This window comes from Trachurus japonicus, chromosome 7 (assembly GCF_045865225.1).
Source record: "Trachurus japonicus isolate A0001 chromosome 7, Traja_1.0".
In the NCBI taxonomy this organism is placed as follows: Eukaryota; Metazoa; Chordata; class Actinopteri; order Carangiformes; family Carangidae; genus Trachurus; species Trachurus japonicus.
The window spans coordinates 15,683,077-15,695,982 of NC_140913.1; the positions used below are offsets into that span (position 1 = coordinate 15,683,077).

Consider the following 12,906-nt stretch of genomic DNA (forward strand, 5'->3'; position numbering starts at 1 on the left):
GTGTGTGTGGAGGCCTGAGATATGGAGGAGCTTATAGCCTCGTCTAATAGCCGTGCAGCCCTGACTGGGATCAGTAATCTCTGATAGTTGCCATGGCCACAGTAATTGGCTGTGCTAGTGTGTGTCTATGTTGAGATTTTGGAGAAAAGAGATTTTCCCAGAACAGTTTTTTTTTCTTCTGCCTATAGAGGGAGCGATAAAATGGTTTTTAAAAAAGGAAAGGAAAGAAAAAATAAACAAATAACAGAAGAGTCGAATAGCAATTACAATTTTAAAATGTGCATCTGCATGGAGATCAGTGGGAATCTTAATGATGGTAGGTGAAGATAATGTTTTTGAAAAATACCTGAATGATGTATGTACAAGACACAATGGAGAAAATTAAAAATGAGCTGAACTCCTGGTCAAGAATTAGATTAGATTAGATTTAAATATATTATGGTGTCCACCACCATACAGAATGCAGCTCCATACAGTCTAGTTCCATAGCCTACAGATTATTCTGCATGCACATTCAAAGCTTAGTCCTGTCATGTCAAGTTCTGGTGGATATGATTGGACACTTGCTGTTAAGGGGTGGGGTTTTTGAACAGTCAGCTTCAACCTGACTGTGCAAAGCCACACACATCCAACATCTGAAATACCTGCTTTCTAAAGAGAGTGCTGTCACACCTTCGCACTTTAAAGACATTTTCATCTTAACTAATTAAAACATGACAAGGATGCTGACAAAATGAAAAACACAGAGACACAAAGGGAATTTAAACATTTGAATTAGTCTCCCTGCAGTCACAGTCTCATGCAGTCTCCCACACATGCATGAATGCATGAATAGTGACAGGTGCACAAACACATTAATCACTCTATGGCCCAAAAAGATCTGCTGGGCTTATAGGGCCAGGAAGTGAAGAGAGTAGTAGTGACAGACCGTGTGTGTGTGTGTGTGTGTGTCTGTGTGTCTGTGTGTCTGTGTGTAGGCATGACAGGGTGTGGAGGAGAGTCATGGAGGTTGCTAGGGGTTTTGTCCGCAGTGTGGCTCTGATATATCAGAAGTGCTCAGACTCAGGATTGTTACATAAACTGGGCTTTATTCCTCTAACTGTCATTCCTTCACTCAGTCACACACACACACACACACACACACACACACACACACACACACACACACAGGGAGAGCAATTTCTTGTCTGCTCTTGATTCTTTTTTTTATCCACTGACTCCCACATTCACAGGTTTATGTGCTAATCTAGGGGATTTTTTTTTTTTTATTTTATTTCTGCTTCACTGAAATCTGGTCTGCTTGAGGCAACACTTAGTCATGGTCATTCCAATTAATTAAATTTGACTTCAGTCTGTTGTGACATCGTGACATAACACAGATAAATCAACATTTTAATTGCAAACAAAATGTCCCCGGATGTCTGGATGTGCACTGTTTACAAAAGAAAGTCCTGTGTTGTCATGACAACCGAGTGGAAATAATGGTTGCAAAATCGTGATTCATACTCACAAGCTTAATCGTCACTGACAGATGTTTTTTTTTTTTACCCTCAGAGTGTTCAGAGAAAAAAAGACATACAAATATATATATATATATATATATATTGCATAGCACATTGTTACTGGGAAGTCACAGTTTTTGGCCCCACAATGTGAATGCGAAGACCAAAATCAGTGCATTATCATTATACTACAACATTTCCCTTTTCCCTTTAATATTTTATTTTTCCTTCATATGGAAACATAGGAACCACAGCCAAAAATGTATAGACGATGAATAATTGTATCATGTTATTGTCAATAATTGCCCCTATCTGTCACCCACCCCCCACAGACCCTCCCCCCCACCCACCCACCCCCTCCCAAATCAGTGAAAACTAACAGTCTGTTCATTCCTCCACAAAATGGAGGCTGCTTGGCATCACGCGTGACAGTCCCAGAGAGCTTGTAGACTGTTAGTTCCCCTGTGCCTCATCACTGCTGCCTGGATGACAAGCGCAACAAGCAGAGAGCTGCAGGCATCGTGCACGGACAGCGGCACAATGTCACGTCTTGCCTCCTGGGAGTAATGGACGCCGGTGTGTGTGTGTGTGTGTGTGTTTTGGAGGAGAAAACATAGATGGGGGTGTATTTATATGAGTTTGTGGCCATATGTGCATTGGATGTGTATACTGTATGAAAATGTGTGTGTTGTGTGTGTGTGTGTGTGTGTGTGTGTGTGTGTGTGTGTGTGTGTGTGTGTGTGTGTGTGTGTGTGTGTGTGTCTGAGATGGAGAGAGAGAAGAGAGAGAGAGGATAAGCTGACCTAGATCTGCTTATTAGCATCAGGAGGAGGGGGCGGCAGTCACTTAGAGCTTTGTGCCGGAGCAGTGAACTGTGCTATGCTTCAGTGACACACCATCAAGCTTCATACAGTAACACTCCTCCCACACACACATGCAACACATTTTCCTACCTTCATCCTTTTCATCCTCCACTCCAAAATGTCTGTGCTGTCGAAGAAACATACCCAATCACTACACTAAACACACTTCCTTTACTGGTAATGTTCTTTCAGCAAAGACAGGTAAAATAATGCAGACACTTCAGTGAAACCAAAAAAATGTCAGCATAAGAGCAAAATATGATAAATTCAAATATAGTAAGTCTGATATCCTCGATCTACGTTAATACAACATGCAGTAGACTGAAGAAAATAGGCATTTTATTTTGCTGCCACCATTACAAAAAGTCTTCACTTGGTCCTTTAAAGCCTCTCTATTGTTGCCAATTTATTTTATGATTGTTTTTAAAAGTCTTTTAATAATTTTAAAGTCGGGCTTGTGCAGGTCCCTCTTGTCTTTGTGAGGTTTTAGCCCCCTGAACCAGGTTTCAGTCTGAGATGCTCTGGTAGTTCGTTGCTGGCCATTTTAAGGTCTAAAATCCAAAGGATGTGGGGCCTTTGCCTTCAGGGTTTTGCATTAATCAACCAGAGGAGATCAGATGAAGTATAAGATCTCAAGTTTATCTCACGTCTTAAGACATAAAAAAGCTTTTATTGTATGATATCTTTTTAATTTCATTTGCATTTCACCCTGAAGAACCTATTTGTATTATAATGCCATACAAATAATAATAATATACTATCATAACTATTGTTATTGTTAGGCTACTATTTCATCATCATAATTGTTACCAATTATATTAAATGTCCTGCTGCTCTTTACTCAGTTGATAAGAAATTCATCATGAGTTCTTATATATTACTCTATAAATATTGCCAGGCATATTTGAGATTAAAGTTCTACTGGACGACCATTGTAAAGACGGTTCTGCATCCTAATTTTACATTATTGAAGACAATTCGCTATTTAATTGCAGAATGTGAAGAATGACTACTGTGATGTGAAAATTTAAAAATACTTCTGTATGGAAAAAATGCATACAATCTGATGTTTTAATTTTAATTCAGATTACCTTTATACATTGACTGTAAAAATGTAGCGAATTTGAATTCCGCAAACGACAGAGAAAAGACTACACCCTCCAATGAAAACAAAAAAGGAAATGGGTTCAACCAGCTATTTGTAGTTGCTCGTGTGTTAAGTATCTGACACTGTACACTTCACTGGGTGCATAAGATCATGCAGCAGGGTCAGAAAAACAGAGTATGAGATCTCCGACGTGTTTATCAACAGAAAGGTCTGAGCAGAGTGGTCTCGGCTGGGACGTGCAGCAGCTCTGGTGTGCAGGTGTCCCACATCACCAGCTGTGGCCTCGCCCGGTCAGCTGAAAATAACAGGATGGCAGACACAGAGGAATCAGGGATCTCAGGCCTGAGGGAAAATGTCTGTTCACATGGTTTCACTGTCTTCAAAATGGACTCAAGTATTTCCAACTGACCCCACATTTTAGGTGCTGAGTGATGAAGGAAACGGTAGTGAGATTAATAGGCCTACAACCCCTCCCCTTTTTTGCAGCAGAAGTGACAACGTCTTTTTTTTCTTTCTTTTCTTTTTTTTGTTTTTACGTTTTATTCCATAAAAATGAATTATTGCAGCAGATTATTTTTTAAATATCCTAAATAAAAAGCTATACGAATCCAAATGCTCATCTACTGTATCCTACAGAATGTCAGGCTCAATCTGAGAGACCGTCTTCTCATAAGGCTTCATGGTCTCATCTCACAGGGTCTGCATACTGCGACCTCTGGTGGTTAAACATAGCCTACACATATTTAGATTTTCTGGTTTATTCTAGGCTACTGTATGTGTGCGTATTTTCACAATAGACTGCATGATTTTTACACTATTATTTTCTATCAAGTGTTTTTTATCACATTTAATTGAACTGTCAATTGTTCTTCCATTTTTTTCGGTAGACTACTATCTATTCATTTTAACAGGCATTTTAACAGACTACCCGTGCTGTTGGACGTGTTTCATATTATTAGGCTGTATATTTTCCAATAAATATTAAAGGGGATAGGCTAAACGTAGGCTAATTGGGTGTTTCCAATCTTTTGTTGCCATACACAGCTCATATTAGTCAAAATATGAGGTCATGTTGTTTTTTTCTGCATTATTGAAGATGTAAAACCATTATGTTTATTATAGGCTATTTTTTTTCTATGTTTTTGCTTTAGTAGCCTAGCCTACTATTTAAATATTATTCGGCACACTCCTCTGCATAGATCCAACACCTGTACTGTTATGTTGAGTCGGAACTACATGTCATTGACACTGAGTTTCCACTCGGGTGTGTTTTGCGGTGGCGCACTTCCAAAATGGCTTCCACGGAGCGACCGGTCTGTCAAGTCTTTTCTTTTCAGGACTGCAAAGCCTCTCCCGACCCGACTTTTGAGATTCCCGGCCAGTGTGTGTCCTCCACCCCGGCCCCGATAGTCATAGACAACGGCTCCTTCCAGACCCGGGCCGGCTGGGCGGCTCCGGGGCCGGACTTCGCCTCCCCGCGGCTGGTCTTCAGGTCGGTGGCGGCGCGCAGCAGAGGCGCCGCTCGCAGCGAGACCCAGATCGGTAACGACATCCCCAACCTGGAGCCGCTGCGGTGGCTGCTCAAGAGCCAGTTCGACCGAAACGTGGTGGTCAACTTCGAGATTCAGGAGCTCATCTGCGACCATGTGTTCACACACATGGGCATCGGCTCTGAGGTAAGTTAACGGTGAGGTAGACTTCACCTTGCCCCCTCCTGTCAGTGCCTTTTCCACAAGAGAAGGAAATGTTTGAGGGGTTTGTAGACATTTATCGTGATGTGAACGTCTTTTTTTTTTTTTTTTTTTAATCTTGGTTTATTTCCTGTCCAGATATCTCTGTTTTCATATCAAAATAAGATGTCTCAGGGTTCCCACGCGTCCTGGAAAACCTGGAAACAGGTTGATTTTCCAGTCATGGAAAACAAATGCAAAATAAGAAAAAAAAGTCAAATGTCCTGGAAAAGCTTAATTTGCCCTGGAAAATTATTTATCACATTGTGACATAATCTCCCAGAGCTCCGTTTGACTTCTTCAGACCCCAAGGATTTATTTTCCAAAGAAGTAGGCCTACTTAGAAAACTAGAGACTTTGAGTTGATGAGTGTTTCCACCTATGGGAGCATGAGGGTGCACATCTTTAAAGGGGACATATTATGCTCATTTCTGCTTCTTGACATGGTACCTTGATGTCTAAAAGTAATGTTAGTAACATGCTTTGGTCAGAAAAACAAAAAGATTGAGCACAGCTGGGTTCTCTACACACCAGTTTCACAGCCCTGCTCTAAATGGTCAGTTTTAGTGCCTTTCCCTTTAAATTCTAATGAGCTACTGCTAGCCCCGCCCACTCCTTCATCAGATTTCTGGGGGTAAGAGAGGAATATACTTAGAAACAATCATGTACAAAATAAAGGACATATTTTGAAGAGAACACTTCTCCAAAGCATGAATGGGACGGGGGATGTATTATCTTAGTGTACGGCGTGATATAGGCTAGCATGTCTGTAATATTGTAGCAGCTGAAAAATGTCCTGAAAAAGTCCTGAAATATGATTTTGTGAAAAGTGTTTCATATGTAATGGCAATGATGTCCAGATGGTCACTTACTTTTACTTTCCCATACTCTTATAGGGCAGCGTGGAGCACCCCATTGTGCTGACAGAGGCCCCATGTAACCCTCTGCACTGTCGACAGATGATGTCAGAACTGTTGTTTGAGTGCTACCATGTGCCGTACGTCTCCTACGGTGTGGATGCCTTGTATAGTTTGCAGCACAATAACATCCAGAGGGACCTTCGTCCACCGTACACGGGCATTGTTCTGTCCTCTGGATACCACTGCTCACACATCTTGCCTGTTATAAACGGCAGGTGAGATTGTACAGATGGTTTTTATTTGCTTTAGTGCATGCATTCACAGGCTTTTAGCTGTTTGTTGTGAAGTCTAATGTTGAAATGGTGGTTGTGTTTCCAGGTTGGATGCAGTGAACTGTAAGCGAGTCAACGTTGCCGGGAGCCAGGCTGCATCCTACCTGCAGCGCCTCCTCCAGCTGAAATACCCCGGTCACCTCGCTGCCATCACACTCAGCCGCATGGAAGAGCTGCTGCATGAACACAGCTACACTGCGGTGGATTATCATGAGGGTACAACATGTCAGTGCAACATAACATATGGCTACATGACCACTCCCCTGGGAAAGTTTACAGCTCCACATTACAGCAGCAAATAAGTACCCAGTCCTTGAATAGTTAATGAACTCGCAAATGAATCTAGATGAACAATGATAAGCTACAGATCAGTAAACCTTTACCTTGTGGCAGGTGGAAATCCAGGTGGTCATAGACTTAAAGAAACTTGAAGACAACGTGGTGAGAGATGCACCCCCATGTGTTTTCCTTTCATCTTTATTGACCACCCTTCTCCTCCATGTTGTGTTCTCCACAGAGCTGGAAAAGTGGCGCAGCCCAGAGTTTTATGAGCGGGAGGTACACCGTATGCAACTTCCATTCTCAGGTAAAGTGCCAGGTGGCTGTGTGAGTGTAGAGGACAGGCAGGAGAGGCGAGCTCAGCAGCTCCGACGGCTGCAGGAGATCAACGCTCGCCGCCGGGAGGAGAAGCTGCAGCTTGACCAAGAGAGACTGGACAGACTCATGGCAGTACAGGTAAGGAACCCATTGTTAAATGAACAGTTTGCATTGTTTGTTATTGAGTCTTAAACTTACAAGCCACAATAAAGTGTAAGAAAGTGAATAATAGGCTTCTTGCACAAAGTTACTTCCTACTTCCGGTACAGCGCCACTTAATGTATGCCTGTTTCCGGTTACCGTCTTGGTCACCCATAGCATCGCAAACTTTAGTCAGTAAGATAACTTTAAAAATCTAAATATAAAAACTACAGGTTATGCCCGTGCTGCTGTCAACACAGCTAACTTAACCATAGCAATAAACGCTAGCTAGGCTACAATTTAAAAATACTACAAATATACTAATTTAAAAATACTACAATTGTATAAACTAATAACAAATAACAATAATTTAATTAAACTTATATACAATACAATATTTACAAGGAGATCGGGGAAAAATAACTACGGTTTATTGAAGGAGAGTAAAGTTTGCGATGCTACAAGACGGTGACCGGAAACAGGCATACATGAAGCGGCGTTGTACCGGAAGTAGGAAGTAACTTTGTGCAAGAAGCCTATTATTTTATGAAATTGAGATGTAACTATAAAAGTGTACAAAAGTAAAAAATAAAAAGTTGCACTGATTATATTTTTCAGTAGATTTGAAATCACAGCTGGTGTGAGCTACGCAGTGATCATGAAGACTTTGTGTTTGCAGGAGCTGCTGGAGGATGGGCTGCTGGATCACTTTCACAAGAGCCTGGTAGAACTCAACATGGACTCAGCTGAGGAGCTGCAGTCGTACATCAGCAAACTGCAGCTGGCGGTGGAGCAGGGCAGACAGAAACTGCTACATAGTGATGGAGCCGAAGGAAAGATGGAGGTTGGGTAAACGTACACAGTAGTGTAATAAAAGCAGTGTCTATTTATGCTGCATAGTTTGGCTCTCAGTGTGGTATGTAAATGTCTGAGGTGCCAGTACTAACAAGGAAGCAAAGTATTACGATATTTTAAGACATCGAGTGTAGTTTTATCCATTTTATTCATTATATAATGACAGCATCTAACAAATTGAGGAGCCACTGAGGTGAAGTTGTAAACTAATGACCCTATAACTGGGTCTACATGTCATTATGGTGAATGTGCTGAGGGACTCTGTAGGACTGTCCCTGTTTGCTGCAGTGGATGTTCTGCAGCTGACATGAGGCCTGAGGCTGTTCTGTTGGTCTCTTGCCAGGTGTCTGAGCTGGAGCAGCCCATGGATGAGGGAGACGGAGTGGCACTGATGGATCCTGACTTCCCTGAGGACACGCTGCCAGAAAAAACTACTAATGTGGCTCAGGTAGTGGCACAGAGACACTGTTACTTCCCAGACAGACAGATATTGAGACCCTTGTTAATGCTGTGCAGGAAATGGTCAGAGTTTTTGTCCTTTTTAATATTTTGTGTGCCAGAATTGTGATGAAGTTGGCTAACTTTGCTCATGAGCCTAATCATTTTGTGCCAGTACGTCTAACATTAGTAAAGAATAACTTGGATTTTGTCTCCAGCCTGTGTTCAACATGGCAGAGTACCACCAGCTGTTTGTAGGGACGGAGCGTCTGCGCTGTCCAGAGATCCTGTTCCAGCCCTCGTTGACCGGTGAAGAACAGATGGGACTGATGGAGACGCTGCAGTATGTCTTGGCAAGGTAATCATAGCATGTGCTATCACAACATTGCACTATTGTGTTTGATTGGTATACGGACACAAATGATGACATAAAAATACAAAAGTGGATCTTTCTCTTTGTTGTGTCTGTAGCAGCATTTATCCATTAACGTCAATGTTTTGGAAACAAACTGTATCTGGACCGTCTTTGGTCAAGTCCTGATTTTCTACCTGTGATGTCGTCATGTGTGTCTCACGTTTAGTTAATGCTCTACCTCCTTTAGTAATAGTGACACATGTAATGAAAGGATTAAGTTCATGGATTAAGTTTATATACTGTAAAGGAGTTGAACCGCAGTGTATTGGAAGTGCTTGTCCTCTTCCCTGCAGTCCCCAAGCAGCGAGGAAACCAGTGGATATATTCATCTCAGGAGGGGCACCACTGGTGTTGTTGCAGCTCTGATGCACTTGCGTGTTTCTTACTTCTCCAATAATACATACAGGTACACACCGGAGCAGCAGGAGGCGCTGGTGAGCAATGTGTTTCTAACAGGAGGGAACATGCAGTACCCTGGGATGAGGGACCGAGTGGAGAGAGAGCTGCTGGCTATGAGGCCCTTCCAGTCACACTTTAAGGTGTGTCCTTTTTAAAACTTAATTTGTCAAAATGTTGAAACAAAGATCTGAAACATACCTCACTCACAAGTTGACAAAGACTGAATTCCATCAGAAAATCAAGAAATGTCCACAATAAAGCGTCTCATGTTTGTTATATCACTAACTGGCAGCACAAAGTTAAGACTGTCACTTCCAAAATGAGAAGATGCAAATAATTTGCACTAACTTAAAGCAGAAGTAAGTGATATATTTGTGTTAATATAAGTCTTAAATAGTTATATCTTCCGACAGCAATCACTTACATAGAGTGTTTGGTCTGAAACACGGGTCTCTCAGTCACTCTGCTCTGCTCTGAGCCGAGGAGAAAACATTTATCGTATCCTACAGTTTTTATCCAATGAGGAGAGAGAACGGCATGCAGGGCTGTGTGTGCAGCCAAGGGACGCCGTGAATGTGGCGACGTAGGGATGAGGACTGTTATGGTGCGTTCAAGGAAACTCGTAACTCGTGTTTTTCCGACCTGTGAAGTCATACCAGTTCAATCTGGTACGAGTTCACGGGTCGGAAGTTACGAGTGGCCGTTATAGTGACTTTCACAGGTAAAACAGGTCGGAAAAACACGAGTGGGTTGCCTGAAACGCTACTAAGTCGTAAGTTGTGACTTGAAGCTGTAATTTACGGTTTCAAAAGCCGGCCTGGAACGCAGCATTAGCCAAAACGACCGGATCGCTTACTTCTGCTTTAATTTCTGTCTTGGTTTACATGTACTATAAAGTATCTATTAATGTGGGACTGCTGCCATTTGTCGCCGTAAGTGACTACAGTTACTATAGAAATACGTTGATGTGTCAGTATTTTAAGTCGATGTGTTGTTTACCAGATATTGATCACAGCTTAAATCCCTCCACCATCAGTCTTATCATTACATTTCCTGTCTCTCAAGCTGTCCTTTCAAAAGAAAAGCCTAAAAGCCTGAATTGTCAATATAGGGAACCTGTTTTCAAATATTTGCACTCCTTTGCAGGTGACCATGGCGTCACAGCCAGCCCTCGATTCTTGGCACGGGGCAAGAGACTGGGCTCTGGAGCATTCACCAGGAGAAGCAGCAGGAGAGGGATGGATCAGCAGGCAGGACTACGAGGAGAAAGGAGGAGAATATCTGAGTGAGCACGGTGCCTCTAACGTCTTCATTCCCATGAAGCTCGCCAAACCAGTTGCTGTTCGTCCCCCTGAGCCCTCCGTTACCACACAGACTCCAACAGCAACTTCTGCTGCCATCTCCATAGCTACATCTGTTGCGACTGATGTTTCTATGGTTCCCTCCTAAAGGCTCAGCTGTCACATGTCTTAGTTTGCAAGTGAAGTATTTACCTTTTTGGGGTGCACACCTTCATTCACATTTCACCTCACATGTGTGAATTCAGTCAAAGGGCAACAAGATCACGCTCTTCACTTCTAGACTATTCAAGACTAAAAACAAAATACTTAGATTTGTATTGATTGTTCAGATAGCTGGAAAATGTCCTGTTACAATGAAACATCTCAGTGTGGTCGGTTGTTTTGTTTTTCTTGAGCATGGACATCATACATCCAAACAACAATATAAGCTCAGACATGTAAGAGTTTTTTACAGTGGTTTTTTTATGTGGCAGCAAAGTCACCATTCAGCATTATTGACTGGGAACACACCTGTCTGTGCTGTCAGTTGGCAGGGAAACCTCATCACTTCACACTGGTTTGTTTTATTGTCATTATGCCTGAGGATACCAAAAGAGGCTGTTCATATTGAACAGCCATCAAGATATTGATCATCCTCTGAGAATGATTTTTGTATCATTTTATAAACAGAATTGCTGTTTTGTTTTTTGTTTTTATAAAATATTTTCACTGATGGAAACGGCTCTTTGCTTCTGATTGTCCGGCAGACATCCACGTGTCACAGATGACATCAAGTGTTGTATTTTCCTCTGTCTCTCCTTTTCACTACCACAGTTTTCCATCCCCTCAGTGCACTCATTGCAGTATAGTGTTGCACCACGAGATGGCACTGATTAACAAAATGTTGTCATTCTGTCATCAGCTCCCACTGTTCAGATTAACAAAACGTATTCATTGTGCACTCTGTCGTACAGTGTTAATGCACTGACCTCTGCAGTGACAGACTGCAATGTCAGCCAGCTCTGAGAAGAGACACTTTCTTACACTGAAACTAATGCTGTGTCTTTTGTGAATGGCTGGTGAACAGAATGCACTTTCAATGTTATTCTGCAAAATATACTTCAGCCCAGTTCAGTTCAATTTTATTTCAATCCTTGCTGATATTTGGATATTTGTGCATAGTAAATAAACAGAAATATAACACACTAATATAGGCTCACAATAAGCCAGGGTGTAATCAGTGAAAACATTTACGTTAACAACAAAACAAACAAAAACAGAAAGAGCATTTTCACCACTGAAATAAGAAACCAGGCAAACACTGAAAGAAGAGGGAAGACTCTGAGTTCCAGCAACAGTTTACAAACGCTGATACAGTCTCTATTTAACAAGATCAAGTTAATGCTTAAACCATTTATAGCCTTACTGTAATATGTTAATAAACAATGATAGGTTTTACTCTTTTCATTAATCTGGTCATTTGGTATGGTAATTGATATCATTGCTCTGCCATAACTTGGTCTGAAATTGAATTCATTGTTTTGCAAACATCTTATCAATAATTTATACAGTGTTTGCAAGCTAATCAATAAATTAAGTGTAAACCATTTATATATGTATATAAATGTATATAATGATATCCTTATAACTAATACCCAATTTTATTTACCAAGTGAACTACACGTTGTCATTTCATTATTCCAACTCACTGCAGGAACCTTTGAAGCTTGACACTGTTCTGCTCACACTGAGCTCACACCGTATGAGGTGTGGAGGTCTGGTCGAGTGTGTTGCAGGTGTGTGTGTTGTTTTTGATCCTTGTTGGCTCACATTATTAACACCTAATAGTATTACGTGGGGTTTGACTGTGCCACAGCTGAAAGCTCAAAAGCCTTCAGCTTGTTCTGCTACTCTTCAAGCAACCAGCCCAGCATACAAGTAAAACACACACACACACACACGTATACTTACATACACACACACCGCAACCCTGGTTTCCCTGGCAGGTCTTGTTTCGGCTAATCAGAGCCAAAACAGGACTGTTACTGCAGGGTGACTGATACAAATTTAACAAGAGGGATTAAAAAAGGAGAACAAGCCAATTGTTTATTAGTAAAACTAAAGGAGGATTTGTTTCCACGGCTACACTACATTTGAGGCTTTCTTGTTGATATTTAGGTGAAAATATCAACTGCAGGCACAACATGGACAGTGGATAGTGGCTGTTTTCTACCTTTTCATGCAATATTTACTCACTGTTCAGAATATAGGTCTGACATCTTTTCACATTGGATTTTTGGGTGAATAATCTTACAATTTTTTGTAATATGAACTTCTAAGAAGCATACATATTTGATGGTCACTCTATTCTGTGGTTATGATCTGT

The 12,906-nt window shown here is 41.5% G+C and overlaps 1 protein-coding gene across 1 annotated transcript; it reads left to right on the plus strand.

Moving 5' to 3' along the window:
- The first annotated feature begins 4,741 nt into the window (after positions 1-4,741).
- On the plus strand, positions 4,742-10,911 carry actr5 (actin related protein 5). Its single transcript, XM_085781454.1, has 9 exons — positions 4,742-5,149; positions 6,100-6,338; positions 6,442-6,611; positions 6,913-7,130; positions 7,813-7,977; positions 8,332-8,436; positions 8,645-8,784; positions 9,248-9,380; positions 10,387-10,911. Exons 1-9 carry the CDS (start codon positions 4,766-4,768, stop codon positions 10,687-10,689), a joined length of 1,857 nt encoding a protein of 618 aa, XP_085637580.1. The 5' UTR covers positions 4,742-4,765; the 3' UTR covers positions 10,690-10,911.
- The last annotated feature ends 1,995 nt before the right edge of the window (positions 10,912-12,906 follow it).

Coding starts and splice junctions, on each gene's coding strand:
- actr5 (XM_085781454.1), top strand. CDS start 4,766: ATGGCTTCCACGGAGCGACCGGTCTGTCAAGTCTTTTCTTTTCAGGAC. Junction 5,150..6,099: donor ACATGGGCATCGGCTCTGAG/GTAAGTTAACGG, acceptor ATACTCTTATAG/GGCAGCGTGGAGCACCCCAT. Junction 9,381..10,386: donor CCTTCCAGTCACACTTTAAG/GTGTGTCCTTTT, acceptor ACTCCTTTGCAG/GTGACCATGGCGTCACAGCC.